The sequence below is a fragment of the Phyllostomus discolor genome, chromosome 13 (genome assembly GCF_004126475.2).
Source record: "Phyllostomus discolor isolate MPI-MPIP mPhyDis1 chromosome 13, mPhyDis1.pri.v3, whole genome shotgun sequence".
NCBI classification, from domain to species: Eukaryota; Metazoa; Chordata; class Mammalia; order Chiroptera; family Phyllostomidae; genus Phyllostomus; species Phyllostomus discolor.
In genome coordinates this window covers 19,330,049-19,346,156 of record NC_040915.2, presented here as the reverse complement: position 1 = coordinate 19,346,156, position 16,108 = coordinate 19,330,049, and the positions used below count along the sequence as shown (strand labels likewise).

Genomic DNA, 16,108 nt, shown 5'->3' with positions numbered 1-16,108 from the left:
TGCCTACCTGCCACAGAGTAGGTGCCCTGCTGGTGCTTATTGATAGTTATTACCTAGTGAATGCACCTAGGGATGTCTTGTGTGAGTTCACCCCAGAACATGTTACTAGTAAATACGTGATCTGCACCAAGAAAGTGCTCAAAGGGAGATTTCTCCCCAGACTTCTATCTGGATTACTCAGAATAAGGCACCTATATATCTGGATTGTCTTCAGAAGATTGAACCAGCTAAATGGAGACTGAGTGAGTCATTGAAAGACCTGTGTTGAGACCTTGATTCTTCTACCACCTGGAGCGTTTTTCTTCGGCCATTAACTAATTAAACTTTCTCTGGGCCTTATGAGTCCTTACATTTTATCCACTTCTCTCATTCCATGATTAAGATCAATGAACTGTTTTCTTTAAATGTACACACTTTTATAGACTTTGCCTCCATTCACTATTGACTGGATAGTCACTATGTATTGAATATTTATTCACTTCTTTCTGTCTGCTAGACTCTATGATATTGCTGCGAAAACAAATAATGTATGTGTTCTCATAATCTACAGTCTAAATCCACCATTTCATAGAGATGAGAGACTATGGTCCAAAGAAGATCAATGTTTCATTTTATATAAAATATTGTCCCCCAAATTGGGGAGAATCAGTATTATCTCACCTAAGCCTTAAATAATAGATATTACAATAAAAAAATTCTTCATTAGCCACATGGAAATTCCAAAAACAGAGATGGGAAGGGATTTTCCCAAGATCCCACAGTGACTTCAGGGTTCATTTGGATCAGAAAAACAGGTCTGTTTACCCAGGTTTATGTCGGGTCAATTACCCCATATTGTATCTGTATGTTTTCTTGATCTCAAAGTAAAAACACAGGCCAGGCTTCTGCAGAATTTATTTTATTGTTAAGCGAATCAAGGGAATAGATATATATTGAACTTCCTGTGACCCAGGCAAAGCAGAAGGTACGTTTAAGAGATCAGCTAGAGAAAAATAAAAGCAGAAGCAAGAAAAGAAGGATGAGAGAGCTGGGAAGCCAGCACAGAACCCTGGCTCTCATTCAGCATTTTCCATGATGCTTTAGGTTGATCTTCCCACCACTTTTCCTATAAAAGAAAAAGACAAAACATGCTCAGTGCAATATCATCTGTGTTCGCTGCAGAGGGTGGACAAGGGTCTAACCACGTCATCATCTGTGCAATCATTGGATTGTATGGGTACCCATGTCAGTGATCTGGCAGACGTTAATTAAATCCACTCAGAAATGACATCTGTCCTAACAGCAGAAAGCATGAATCTGAAACCAACTAATTTAATAAACAAACTTAGAGAGGTTTGATTTCAATGATTATTTCTCTGGGAGTAAATATATATACAACTGAAAAAGGTAAAAGTGACAAAAGGAATAATGGTAAAGAGACTATAGTGTCACAATTCTGGCTAGTAGAAGATGTAAGAAGTTAAACAGAATACTCAGGCATCTGGTATATTATGGCAGACCATACATTTAAGCCTTCTTGGTAATGGGTGTTCATCATATCAAATCTCAACTTACCCAATGGCTCTTATCCTGAGAAAAGTTTGGTGTTAATTAATCAGATATGCTGTATATAAATGCAGAAATAGTTACTGTATATTTATTCAATATTTATTCATTTAATTCTATGTGCTTAGCTGTTATTATTGATAAAGAGTTATATAGCCCCTGTGCTTAGAAATTTTACAGCGAAGTTGAGAGAAATTAAGACATTCATAGAAGAAACTCCAATATAAGAAAAGGATGACAGTGGTAAGGAAGTAAGGTTACTTTTAAAGAGGGCTATAATTTCCTGGAGTTTGGAGCAATCAGACTAAGACATTGCTTGTTTGAATAGGTTTCTATTAATTATAAAATGTGTCCCATCTGGAAGCTCACAGTCTATTGGCTAAAATCTAGAGCACCTGTTCTGTTCCTTATTAACACATAAACTCATTAAATATTGGCCCTTGGTAGAATCTTCCTAGCACCCTGTCTGTAAAGTTTGAGTTGTCTGAATAATGAAGAATGATCCTCTCCTCTGTTCTTTGTCGAAAGGCTCTTTTCATCCGACCAAAAGAGAGGAATGAATGAAAATTGGTGCCTTAGCAACATAGAATTTGGTATAAAATAAAATGTTTGAAAATAATGTAGATACAATAATTGCTTTTATTGGTAATATATTTTCTCACAAGATTTTCATGTTTCTGATTTTGGTGAATTTTCAAACTTAATCTCTAAAATTAATAATAATAACAATTACAAAACACAACTGGATAAAAATTATTAAAATTTTTAGTTAGAAGTGGAAAAAACAAGAAAATGTATCAAAATTCTTAAAAATGTAAAATGTTTTAAAATTTCCCTAAGACAAATCACATTTAATAATCACAAAGTAATGAAGATTATGCTTTCAAATAAGTTATTATGTAAATTTTTATTTGTTTTTGACCCATTTGTTTTCAGTCTCTTTGCCTGAAGCTTATTTCTTTAGTTTCTATGGGTGGGTATGAATAGAAACTTCTAGACTATCTCGAAGAAAGTGTCATTGTCTTACTCTGGAAGTTTGTTTTTCCAAGGGACGGGTTGGTGAGTGTGATACTTACACCATCGCCTTACAGAAGGCACATTTATTGCCATACGTCTGGCCATCGGAGCCACAGTAGGGATTAGATTCCCGAGTGCAGAAGACCTGGGGGTCCTGGAACTCACCACAGTCAACCTGCCGGAGCGAACACAGTGGCGTGGGTGTTAGTGCATCCGCCCAGGGGCTCTCCCACCGAACAGAAGCTTCGGACAGCAAGCTCATGACTATTTATGTATATACATATACACTTATTTATGTGAAGTTATGCATAAACATACATTCATATGCAGTTATGTATAAATATAGAGACATTTATTTAGTTATATAGAATATATGAATATTTATGTAAAGGTATACATAAATACATAGATTTGTTTATATAAAGGTGTATACATAAGTATATCTAAATATTATACAAATTTATATACAAATATTTATATAAAGGTATATGTAAATATATAAACATTTATATAAAGGTATATGCAAATATATCTTTATTTACATATATTTATTTGTTTATATATTTATATGAAATTATGTGCATGTATATGAGGTAAAGTTTCCTGAAATAGAAAACAGCCTTCTGCCCTGGCTGGTATAGCTCAGTGGATTGAGCGTGGGCTGTGAACCAGTGTCACAGGTTCGATTCCCAGTCAGGGTACGTGCCTGGGTTGCGGGCCATGACCCCCAGCAACTGCACGCTGATGTTTCTCTCTCTCTCCCTATCTCCCTCCCTTCCCTCTCTAAAGATAAATAAATAAAATCTTAAAAAAAAAGAAAATAGCCTTCTTTGTTCATCTGGAATGTGTTAAACATAACAGACGTTTTATTTGAGACACAAGATACGCATTTCCGTATTTATTGCATTCAAGAGTAAGTTAATGGTGTATGGCAGTTACTTACTTACTCCTTATGAATATAAGGAGTAAGGCAAATGCCACAGGTATGACTTTTGCTCCAACCCTAAATTGTTCCCCTGGAGACTAGTTTTTGGTCTTTAAGTGACATTTGTTTTTTTCACTGTATTAATGTAACTCTAATATCTCTACTTCTGTATTGTTATAAAGATATGGGTGACTATTGCAAGGAGCTTCCAAATGTTACATGATGGCTTGTTAATTTTCCCCATGGTGGCTACATTCATTTATTCTCCTGAAAACAAAAATTTTAATGTCTTTATATTAGCTTGCTCTGTCCCCAAGTCTGTTTGTAGCATTTGAACTTTGGTGCCTAAGTTGCTCCATTTAGGATTCTGAGGCTGCATCCAGCCTTGGTGGGAATACGTGCTATGATGACTAATAATGAAGGTCATGGGCTCCATAGAAGGAACAGCGGTAGCGCCTAATACATGCCCCCAGTTACAGTGATCTCTCCGGAGCAGCCTGGAGTTTTAAATTCTTCTCGATTCAATGTCAACTCAGTCAATCTTTGGTGTCCAAGTGACATGCACACCATGTTATTCCAGGGTACAGGCAATGCACAATAGGTAGAAGCAAACTTTTCCAAATGTGGGAAATGAAGTGATCCTTAACGTGAAGAGAGGGACCATACTCACTTCTCTTTTAGTTCCTTTAAAAGGATACTGCCTTATGTTTATCCATTGCTTTATAATAGCCAAACCACACAGAGTAACTCAGTTGAATCTCACAAGAACCCTGAGAGGCACATGGAGCAATATTATATTAATCAGTTTACAGATGTGCATATTGATCCTCAGGATAACTGAGTAGTTTCCCAATGCCACCCAGCCAGGGAGCATTCAAACCAGTGCTTGACCACACTCCTTCTGATTGCTGATCCACAATTTCCAACAACCTACTATGGTCGATTTCCAACACATCCTCATTGAGGGAAATGGAGGCCAACTGTCACAATGTACCTTTGACCACACACTTAGAGTCAAAGCATGTAAGCTTTATTAAAATACCTTATTACAAACATGTGTGAGCATTGGTAAGAGGAATCATATCTTTAAGATGTTAGCAAACCATTATACATGGACAAAGCTCTCCGAAGGTTTGCATGGGGAAAAGCTCATCAGAAGAGTCATAAAACTGAGTCACACAACTGAGTCACAAAATATTATAACATATGTCAGACTTAAGGCACCTGAGACTATAACATGCATTTTGGTTGTGAAATTTCACATCTTGTACTGTTGAGGTGGTGTAGTATGGTGCTTATCAGAGATCTTCTTAGGGCTTGGTTGTATACAAGATACCTAGGTTTTTTTTATGGTCCCACTTCCCCTGCCCCCAGTGCCCTTAAAAAAATAACTCCATTCTTTCATACTACTTCTAGGATAGTAACCTTTCCTTCAGGTCCCCAAATAGAAACCAGGCTGGAAAATCTACGGCATGATTAACTATAGGGCACTTTTTTCTTAAAAGCTAATGTATTTTGTATTTGTCATGAATGTACACATTTGCAATTATGTGCTTGAGCCAAAAACAGACTGTAAACCATACAATCACCATTGATATTTTCATGCATTCCACCAACAGCCAATAGATAACTAATATTTGGAAGACATGGTTCTGGGTGCTGGCTATACAGAAAAGAATCAGGTATAAACACTGTCTCCATAAGTTTACCATCATATTCATGTTAGGAAAGCAGGAAAGGACACAGAAAATTACAGCACAGTGTGTGTGATACATGCTACCGTGGGCCAAACACAGGCAGCGTGGAAGCTGAGAAAAAGAGCATCTAAGTCAGGGATATGTGTCTCTCTACAGACAGGCCAGTGAGGAAAAGAAAATAAAAAAAGTCTCTTACTTGAAAGAGACGCCATCTTAAGCCACCTTTCCGTGGCCTTCGACCCTCTGATCTTGTGATGCCGGCTCTTTTGTCCTTTAGAAAGCAGATATGGAAGTGGCGCATGGGGGGGGGTGTTGACTTGGAGGACTTCTAGACTCCACCCCCCTCTCCAAACCCACTTTTCCCCTTCCACTGCCCCCTAGCTATGAGACTAAGAAGGGCTAAGGATTCCCGTAAATAAAACCAAATCATCCAAATGGTATATGAACAAACTTCCTCAGCATGTAGATACATTTCATACTTCTAACTTGTCCGGTCCTTCAAGGATCCCTGAAGTGGCTGGAGAACCATGTTTTCAGAACTTGTCCTGCCATTACCCTTTGGCTGGTTGTGTCGCTTCAGACAAACCGGTCACTGTCTACACCTCATTTGCTAGCCAAAGAGTTTGTTAGACAACAGCCATCATGCTTCAATCCCAGGATTGTTATAAGGATCAGATGTAGCCACACAAAAGTTGTAGAAAGCCAGTATAAAAGGTTTGAAACAGTTTTGGACTAAGCATGCAGAAACTAAGCTATTATTGTAGGCCTGTTCCAACTCTAGTTCTTACCACATTTTGGAAGGAGTCTCGTACAAATGTTCAGTACCATGAGACAAGGTGGTCTCTAATGCCTCTTCTAGCTTTGCCAATATAAGATTTAACAGTGACCCCTTTCTACACAGTGGCTCAAATAAAGCTAAGTCCATAGTTCCTCAACTGGGTGTGAGAAGGAACAACTATTGACCAAATGCTTCTTTCTTTTATAACTAGGGGCCCCTATTCACTCGCTGTGTGAGAAATTTTAGCAAGGTGACTGGGGACAAATAGGGGTCACACTCTGGAACCCCCAGAGGTTGGAAAAGGTGAAGAATGACTATGCAGAGCCAACCAGCAATGCTTTCTGGGCGGTAAACAGCAAGACAGGAGAATATCAGGGTATCCAGTTGGACCGGAAAGAGAGCACAGCTCTTACAGCTTAAGGAGAAGTAGGCTAAGAAAGCTATTCCTTTCTTCTACCTAAATTTCTTTTCCTGTTTTTTTATTCTTATTTTGGTGTCCTTTAGATGGAATCCCAACCACTGGTTTCTTAGTGGACATCAAAAAGCAGGTCTAGACTAAGGGAGATAGGGTTATCCTTCTTCTTTAAAATTTCCTCCATGAGAGCCCCTCTCCCCCAGGAGAGCTGAAACCCCTGGATCTATTTAAAACGCTGTAATGCTTTATATTAGGAGATTACAGGCAGCAAATACAAGGCCCGCGGGCCAAATGCAGCCCACCACCTCATTTTATGCGGCCCAGCACCTTGTTTCTACCCAGCGGCAGTGCTGACCTCCCTGCCCCTAGTTAAGGAGCAGTTACATTTATACAGCCCTAAAATTATATTCGGCTCTCTGCAGGCAACCGCGGGGCTGATGTGGCCCCCGGTGAAAATGAGTTTGACACCCCTGGCTGACCTGGGTTTGAATTTTGCTTCTTCCATTCACTAGCTGCCTTACCTTATGCAAACACTTGGCTGCTCTGAGTTGAATTCCTTCTTATTTCCCTGAGGCCTGGACATGTCTGTCTTCTAGGGTTGTTTTAATGACAAATCCTTTGAAACTTTACTTTGTAAAGTTCCAAGTATGGTGTGCACGACTGCTATTTTAAACTCCAACGATGTAAATTGTTTCACATTCCAGAATTTTTGGAGCCCATTCTTTCTTACTCTATTCAGTGAAAATAGGGCTGTTTGTTGCTGTTTTTGTTTGAGTGTTTTTTCAGATGGTGTTGGCTTTAACAAAAGCCTCCACTGCTTTCCTTAGATCCTCCAGCTTCCTGAGACTGCATCTAGGTACTTGGGTGCCAATGTTTAGTATCAGTCTGACCCCTTGTGGTTCGTCAAAGAACTGCACCTTCAAAAACATTCTGGAATCCAGGGATACTGTGAGTGCCCAGATTAATCACCTAGTGGCAACTACATAGTCATTGAATTTTGCTGGGAAATGAGCTTATATGATCACAAAAATTAACCCCAAAAGGCAGGATCATTAATATTTTAATCTGGCACTTTGGTTCTACAAATAAAGCCAATGGAAATTCGCACACACAAACTTCCCTAGAGTGTAGGACTTTGCCTCTTCTTCTTCCCTTTGCAACCACCCGTGTGGTTGCATCAGCTCCTTTTTAAATCACACCAGGGGCGTCTTCTAACCCCCTCCCTAACTTGCCTCTACTCTCCCTGTTTTTATGCCCCTTCCACACTATCAAAAGTGGCTCTAAAAAATGTCTCAGGATACACCCATTGGCTATTATTAAATGTTAATGGTTTTCTTATGATATCCAGGGGTGTCCAACCTTTTGGCATCTCTGGGCCACACTGGAAGAAGAAGAGTTGCCTTGGGCCACACATTAAATATATTGCAACACGTAATCACAAATAAAACCCCCCATAATGTTTTAAGTAAATTTACGATTTTGTGTTGGGCTGCATTCACAGCCATCCTGGGCCGCACGCAGCCTGCGGGCCATGGGTTGGACACCCCTGTCTCCTTTTTGGAACTCTTTCCTGGCTCCTGTAACAGGTCAGTGCTATGGCTCTCCACCTGTTTCTTCTCCGCCCCTTTTACCATCGTTTTAATTTTCTCCCCGAGTGTTCCCTATGGTCACTTTCAAGAAATTTTATATATTCCAATTTTTTTCTCTCAAAGAGAGAAAAGTCATACTCATCATACTGATGAGTCTTAGACGGTTTTTCTTGATTTCATCAAAATTTCAAACTCCATGCTCTGACCAGTGTGGCTCCACTGGTTGAATGTCATCTCACACAGCAGAAGGTCTCCGGTTCGATTCTCGGCAAGGGCACACGTCTGGGTGTGGGTTTGGCCCTCACTCAGGGGGTGTGTAAGGGGCAATGGACTCGTGTTTCTCTCTCACATCTATGTTTCTCACCCTTTCTTTCTCCCTAACTTCTCCTCTCTCCAAAGATAGATAAAGTCTTTTAAAAGAACCCTCTAATTCCTATGGTTAGAAATGTACAGAGCAACTCTAGGTAACAATTTAATTTATATTTAATGCTCAGTTATGTCCAAAATATGACTTTTAATCTTTCCCTCCAAACTAGTTGTACGTTCCAATTTTCCCTTTTTACAGAACAGTACCATTCTTCAGTTTTTCTCAGCCCACTCTCAGATGAAAACGTTGCCATTTATTTCCCCTTGCAAGTGTTACCTTTTGTGTATTTCTCTGTCTCACATGCCTTTCACCAATTCCAAATTTACCACCTATACCCACCCTCAGTAGTCCTGGCCGAGTCAATGCAATAAATCCTATTCTCTCCGCTTTCATTTCCTCTGTGTCTCAAAGTCCCTCCTAAACGTGGAGACAAGTTATCTTACTTTAAACTACTGTTTTCATTATACTATGATGACTTCTTTGTTTAAGAAGGGAGCATAGCAAAAACTATGGCTTATTTGCTCAGAAGATTGTACTGCCCAAAGCACACTGCCGTGCATTGCACGGGGGCTTTCTGTCGCTCTTGAAAGGTGGCCTAGGGCCATGGAGGCTCACTCCTTAGGGAGCCAGGGGTCCTGAGGTGTTGACTATACCTGTATTAAAGCTGTTGGTAAATTGGAATCACCTTAGGTCCTCTTTCTGAGGCCTCAATTTTCCTACCTGTTGTTAACTTGTAGATGCTGGTTAACATCTTCAAACTGTATTTAGGTATTTTGCCAGTATCTTAATAGTAGGTGAATTCAAACTAATTAGGAAAGATGAATAGCCCAAGACACACTCTAGTTATGGAGCATTGTTCTACTAACTGTAGTAAAACTCATTGTGTCTTAATCTTAAAATACAAACAAAAATAAATGTAGATATCCCTCCAAAATTACTGTAACAGAAAATGGTTGCCAATCATTGTTTTTGAGGAATTTGTGTTCATTTGAATCTGGAATATTCATTTAAACAACTCTTCGGGGATATGGCTAGTAGGAAAATAAAAATAAAGACAACATAGTAAATTATTCTAAAAGTATTCTTGTACAATTCTTTAGACTGTTAACTATAATCTACCATCAGATGCTTCAGCACAGAAACTTCTTGGCATAAGTGAAATGACTTAAATGTGGCAGGAAACCTTCCTTCTTTTTGTCTCAGTGGGGGCAGACTTGAGCAGGCATGCTCCTGAGGTTAGTTTCCATTTTTTCTGCCTGTCATTGGGACCACCACCATCTTTCCAGCCATGCAGAAGAGAGATGGTAGAGAGCAAAAGAGGGAGAAGACTCACAGACATGGACAACAGTGTGGTGATTGTGAGGGAACAGAGGGGTATAAGAGGACTAAATGGTAATGGAAAACAATTACACACAAAAAAAGAAATGGTAGCCTCGATGCCATCTGAAAGTTGGCACCCTCCCTTCTCTGTCTGATTCAGTGGGGGAAAGACAGGGGTCCTGGCAAGGCCAGGCGTAGTTCACACTGGCTCAGATACCTGAAGTCAGATGGGGGTTTAGAAATCATGGCATCCAAATGTTTTACTTTAGAGATGTGGAAACAAAAGCAATGACAAGGGAAGGAGACATTCTTCAGATCACACAGTCAGTAAGTATTGGAATTAGAACTCATGTATGTTGTCCCTGAAATATTTGAGCAAAGTTAGTGTTCCTCAGCACTGAATAATTAGTTAAAATGCAGATTCAACCCCGCTACCTGTGTGATTACTATTTAGTAAGTCTGGCTTAGCGCTGGGGATCTATATATGTAGCAAGCCGCCCCAGCAACCCCGCAGCAAGCGCACTCTGAATCTTGGGCCTGTCAGGAATAGAATCAGTAAATAGCTGACTTTAAATGAACTTTAGAAAACACTGAAAATCTGGGAAACATTAAGAATCCTGGAAATCAAAGCCTAAACAAGGAAAGAGACTTATGTGTTGATGAGAAAACTGGGATTATATTCCGTATGTTTTCAATCTGCATGGCATGGTCTCATATTTTACCACCTGGTGGGATACAAAATGGGCTGGCTGGATCTCGGGGTCTTTGTTTGTTTGTTTGCTTTGATATTTAACATAGATGGTGCTAACATATATGTTTAAACATAATAATAAATTAATTTCAAGATGAACAATTTCATATACAAGTACAAACACACGTGTGTTACACACACGGGTGCACACACACAATGCGAGTTAATTACAGGGCATCATCCATTATACAACACATCTCAATTTCTGAGATCCTAAAATTGGAAAGGAGAAAAGTCTTATGCAATATAGTAGGTGTACTAGAGTTGAAATAGGTTTTCAACTCTTTTGCCAACTCCAAATAGTTGGCAGGTGGGTCTGGAAACGTTTGATGTCAGGTTCTTGGGCACACCAAGGCTAACGAGAGCCATTGTCAAGATCAAGTAGAAATGCTCTCAACGGACACAGGAGCAAGATGGATTGACTGTGCAAATACCACTTGCTTATGTTGTCTTTTGATAGAACAAGCAATCCAGAAAAAAGTTGGTGGATTCATTTGGGAAAAAACCAACCAGACAATGAAGACAATCTGTGCCCCTTCCAATGTTTTGCCCAAAATGTATTTGCATTTGCAGGAATGAGTCTGTGTATACTCAATACAGAGCAGGGAGCAACTTCTGTGTCTACTCTTGGTGGCCTCACTTCTACAAAGCAGATAACCTCTGTCCTAATGCCTTCAAAAGTTGTTAATTATCAGTCAATAACCAGTCCTTTTACAGTTTGCCAAATGCTTCCACACAGTTTATTTAATTTCAATCTGACTACGATTCTGTGAGGTGAATAAGATTGTCCCCCTTTTTTTATAGTTGCAGAAATTGCAGCTCAGAAGACCTGAGTAACTTGCCCAAGGTCCTACAGGGAAAGCAGGGATACAGTATGAGTGTTAACATAGATTCATCCTATTTTCATTTATAGTTATTTTACTTTAAGAAAACCTGCGAATGGGTGGTTAGGGTCTTTTAACTCATAGAGAATTTAGAGTTAAAAAATGAATTACTTCCACTGATTTCTGGATTTGGCCTGCTTCTTTGTTTTTGCTCTTTTACCCACAGACAAACCTCTGTTTGGCCCTGGGAAATACCAGGCATGCCTCACCCAGGTCTGAAGAGTAGTAAAAATATACACTGACCTGTTCTCCTTGACTGAAGACACCTGGAAAAAAGAAAGGCACAAAATCTGAACACTGTAATTGCTGAAGGTACAAAAGGTGGCATTTGCAAAATTAAGAAATCCTCACGCCTGAACTGATGCTTATTCTTGGTTCCTGGCCCTCCCAGCAAGGGAGGGCATGGTTGTTCTACTTTTTTATGCCTCTTCACTTCTTAGGGAGCAGTAGAAACTTGGAAAGTGTTGAAGGAGATGGACCAGGATGAGGTCACATTTCTTAGGGGTTGGGGGATGGGTGGGAGAAAATTGTTTGGGGATCTGGAGATTCGCGTTACAGTTCTGGCCTAGTTGCTAATTCACAGTGGGGATGACCTCATCCCTGGCCTTCCTTCAGAGAAGTTGGGCTGGAAAGTCACCTCTAACTTGGACATTTCGAGGCTCAGTGTATTGTCTTTGTCACGGGCAGTTCAGGGAGAGATTAACTTTGTCATTTGTTCTTTGAGCTCAAAATTGCTTTTCTGACTTCTATGCTCAGCTTTAAAGACTTGGCCCAAATAGACACTGTCAAGGGCAGAGTCCAGTTGGCTTCTGTGACTCATTGCTCTTGCCACATCTCTTTAAATTCCTGAAAGAGGAAAAGCCATCTATAAATACAGTCCTGATTCTCTGTCTCCTCCCATCTTTGTGGTTATGTCCATGCTTTTAGGTTGTGGCTAATTAGCTCAATGGTTTCAAATACTGAAATAATAAAATCTTCGGTTCAGTTCTGGTATGCTCCCAATTCTGGTCATTTCTGTGGCACTCCCAAAGCCAGGAGCCACCTCGGTGACAGAAAGTGTGTGGATAAGTGTCAGCGTGTGAGGGATGACAACTGGCAATATCTTAAAGCACATTCTCTGTTCGTGGGGGTGAGAAGGGAACAAGGCTTTTAAATTTGAAATGAAGTCAGTGGCCATCTGCGGCAATGACTGCCAACCTCACCGCGGCCCTGTTATTAAAGATACAGATGCTGAGGACAATGACTTGAAAATGCCATTATATAGACCAAACAGGGCATGGAAGTCTATAGTTTTGTAAACCACTGAAAGTGATTTTTATGGCTGACGGAAACTCATTATTACAATTCTCAGCCATTTCTTCATGGTATGAATTTTTTATCAGAAGGGGAGAGATTTTTTTAAAATTTTATTTTAATTATTGTTCATGTACAATTGTCTATCTTTTACTTCCATCCCAGAGAAGAGGAGAGATTTGTGTCCAATGTCTTATACATATGAAGTATTAAGGCAGAGGGAGGGTTAACATAAACAAGGCCTGAGTTCAGTACAGTGGTCTTATTACTAAACTTTAAAAATGTCAATATTAACATACATTTGAACTTTAACTGTATCCCTTTCACTATATAAAGCACTTTACATGCATTTTCTTACTTAATTGCACACTCAGAAATGTTCTTTTCATACCCCTCTACTATGGCTGAGTGAGAGACTCAGAAAAATCACATGCTATAGAATGGAAATGCCAGGACTGAAATTCAACATGAAGGCTCTTAGACATTAGCTTTCCCAAACACTAATTTATCTAGGAAGAACCATATTTTGATAAATTAAGTGCATTAGTCCACCAGATCCAATTAACAAATCAGTTTACCTTTCTAAAGGGAAGCAATAAGAGCATATCAATTAATTTTGAAGAGTGTCCTAGTAAACAGACTTTAATATAGTCACATCTATTTTTTACACCATCTCCACAGTTGGCAGAAATACCATTTCATGCTTTTAGTCTTAGTGGTTGAACTTATTCTTAATATCAAAGTAATTCTTTATCCAGTGTCTTCATATTTCTAAATGTGCTTGTTCATGTAAATATGATTGATTTCCTGTGAACAGCAACTTCTTTATCTATTTAATTTCATTGAAAAATTGTTGTTTTTCCATGTTCAGGCTTTTAAAATCTCTGATAATCCCCACATTCAACAGCTTTTGTCCCAGAAAATGATAGGTCAGACATGGAAAGTTCCAAGACCCAGGCTCATTTCTAGAACTTTATGAATGAGAGAACATCTCAGAGAGCTGAGCTGTATCTCCAGCTGGCATGGCCATAAGCCAAAGAGATGGGCATAGGTCTTGGGTCTAGAGCCTTTAGTGTGTGCTTTGTCCACTGCCATAGCATGGAGGACAGAAAGGGATACACAGCCCTGCCCATCCACATGACCCTGGACTGGAAGACATCAGATCGAAGTATGCTTGTCCTTTGAACAATCTGAACTGGTAGAACATAAGACTATTGCTCAAAGACATTCCCCTTCTTGAAGAATTGTTGAGTTCTCCAGCAGCATATACATTGCAGTCTTCGAACATGGGATAGCTCTTTTTCTGAAGGATTCTCTAATTGAGTTTCCTTTACCCACCTTGTTTTAATTTTAATTCCAATTATTGTATAAGAACAATGAGGACAAGAATGCTTTTCTTTGTCTTAGAAAGCCCAGCTAATACTTAATACAACTAGCCATCCCCCAGCTTAGTTTGTGGAACGAGCATAAGCTGAGATGCCTAAAAGACCTGATCAAATTCCAAATTCTACTTATGAGTTGTGATCCCTTTGGCAATTCTTAAATTTTTCTGTGCCCTGATTTCTTACATGTAGACTACAGCTAAATGTATCTTTCTATGTGTTTTAGAGATAATGCCTAGAAGCTCTTATTACATGCCTAGAATATAGTATATGCTCAACAAAGGAAAGTTATTTTTATCATTATTACTATTATCATTTTCACCATCACAATCATTATCATCATCAGGATAACCTCTCAGAATTGGTCTGGGTGGACAAATACACTTGGCATTTCCAGTTCAGCATAAATATTGGATTTCAATTTTAAAGAAAAAAAAAACTCACCTGAGAAAAAGCAGAAAAGAGCCAGAGAGAGGAGCAGAAAGACACCTGATATTTTCATGGTGCCAGTTAGCTCGCTCAGGTCAAGGCTGGTTTGTCCTGCTCAGGTTCTCGGTCAAGACACTGCCCGGAGCACCCAAATGCACACTCAGTCATATGTATATATATGTGTGTGTGTGTGGACATGGTAGAGGGAGTTGGGATCTCCACCTTCTTCATAAAGTCACATTCTAAAACCATATGCTGTCCTATACACTTGAGGCATTTATGATGACCTGTCATCGACGTAAAGAAATGCTTCATGATCTCCCATCAATCTTCAAATTAGGACATTTATGTGAGTCGCACCTTAGATCTCATTCATGGAGGATGTCATTTTCCACTGGTAAACTGGACTTTCCTAACGACCAATACATCCTCCCTGCTCTTCCCTCTACAGTTTCGCTACATTAAAGGGATGAGTCACTGGTGGGGCCCACTTGATGTCAGTGTCTCCTTCAGACAGGTCCTGCATGTCTGTCGTCCAGGTGAGTGATCACAGAGGAATGAAATCTTGGGTGTAACTTGGATTTTCAGAGCCCACACCATCTAAGATGTACCAAAAAATATAAGTATTCTACAGTGTCCCCAGAACTGCATCAGTAAAAGCATGTTAGGGGGCAGAAATCAGCCCATTGGTGTTTTAAATCATTACTGTAGTCAAGTGGCAGAGATCTTCAATTTTTAAGTCAAAATGAACAAGAGAGCCTATGTGTGTTTTTTAATTAGTAAAGAAGTAAATTTATAAATGTATAGAAGTGACTGAATTGAGGAATATTTAACATTTCTCCTTTTCTGCAAGGTAAAGATGTAGTTACAATAAAACTCTTTAAGTTTTAGCTCCTTGAAAGTACGTTTGTGTGCAAGTCACATGAATTCCATTAACTATCATGGCCAATTTAATTGCCAGACCGAGAAAGAGTGGGACCCCATAGGTTTCCTTGGGGGACAAAAAATAAACACTGGTTACAGTGCTAATGACAAAGTCTGACTCAAGTCACAATCAGTTACTCAAAATATCATGGAGAAAAATGTAACAATTTAAAGTGTGGGAACAATATGCAGCAAGTGCCTGATTTAAATACAAGTGATTAATGCATGTTGTACAAATAACTTAGAGATTATACACCTAATAACTGGTTTCCTTTGGAAGTAGTCACGTTGAGAAAATGTATACACAGATCACACATTGTTCTCTTCAGGCTATTTGGTTTCTTTCTGGAAATGACATATCTTTAGAAATTTTAATTTGGTTTATTTCAATATTTAGGGTGAAGTTTCTGTCTTTGAGAAAGGGGAATATACCTTATTGAATGTTACAGTCTTTGAGGAAAGGGAATATACTTTATTAAATTTTACAATCAAAAAGATATTACCTCTTAATAAAAAATGAAGCATGACTGTAATAAAAAACAAGAACGTTTTAAGTTGCTTCTCTGACAATTTGCAAAGACCTGAGCTTACGGGGCAGAGGGGAGAGGGAAGAGAGGAGCATAGACAGGAGAGAGGAATAAGAGAGAAGGGAAAGTATGTGCTTGGCAAGTATTCGAAGCAATAACATGAACACATACACACACACTCGCATGTGCGCAATATTAAAATCCTTTACAAACAGTTATAGGTCAGATGTCAGACTCCAATGAAAACCCTTAAAAACTGTATTGA

At 39.2% G+C, this 16,108-nt stretch overlaps 1 protein-coding gene across 2 annotated transcripts; it reads right to left on the bottom strand.

The window, feature by feature from the left end:
- Positions 1-882: 882 nt before the first annotated feature.
- LOC114510402 (serine peptidase inhibitor Kazal type 6) lies at positions 883-14,641 on the bottom strand. 2 transcript variants are annotated; one of them, XM_028529023.2, is made up of 5 exons: positions 14,408-14,641; positions 11,532-11,554; positions 5,381-5,455; positions 2,622-2,737; positions 883-1,105 (listed from the first exon to the last, which is right to left on the bottom strand). In XM_028529023.2, the coding sequence occupies exons 1-5, from the start codon at positions 14,463-14,465 to the stop codon at positions 1,060-1,062; spliced, it is 318 nt and encodes a 105-aa protein (XP_028384824.1). In that variant the 5' UTR covers positions 14,466-14,641; the 3' UTR covers positions 883-1,059. The 2 variants fall into 2 exon arrangements, with proteins under 2 accessions (XP_028384824.1, XP_035870003.1); XM_036014110.1 differs by lacking the exon at positions 5,381-5,455 and having other exon boundaries at positions 14,408-14,565.
- Positions 14,642-16,108: the final 1,467 nt, after the last annotated feature.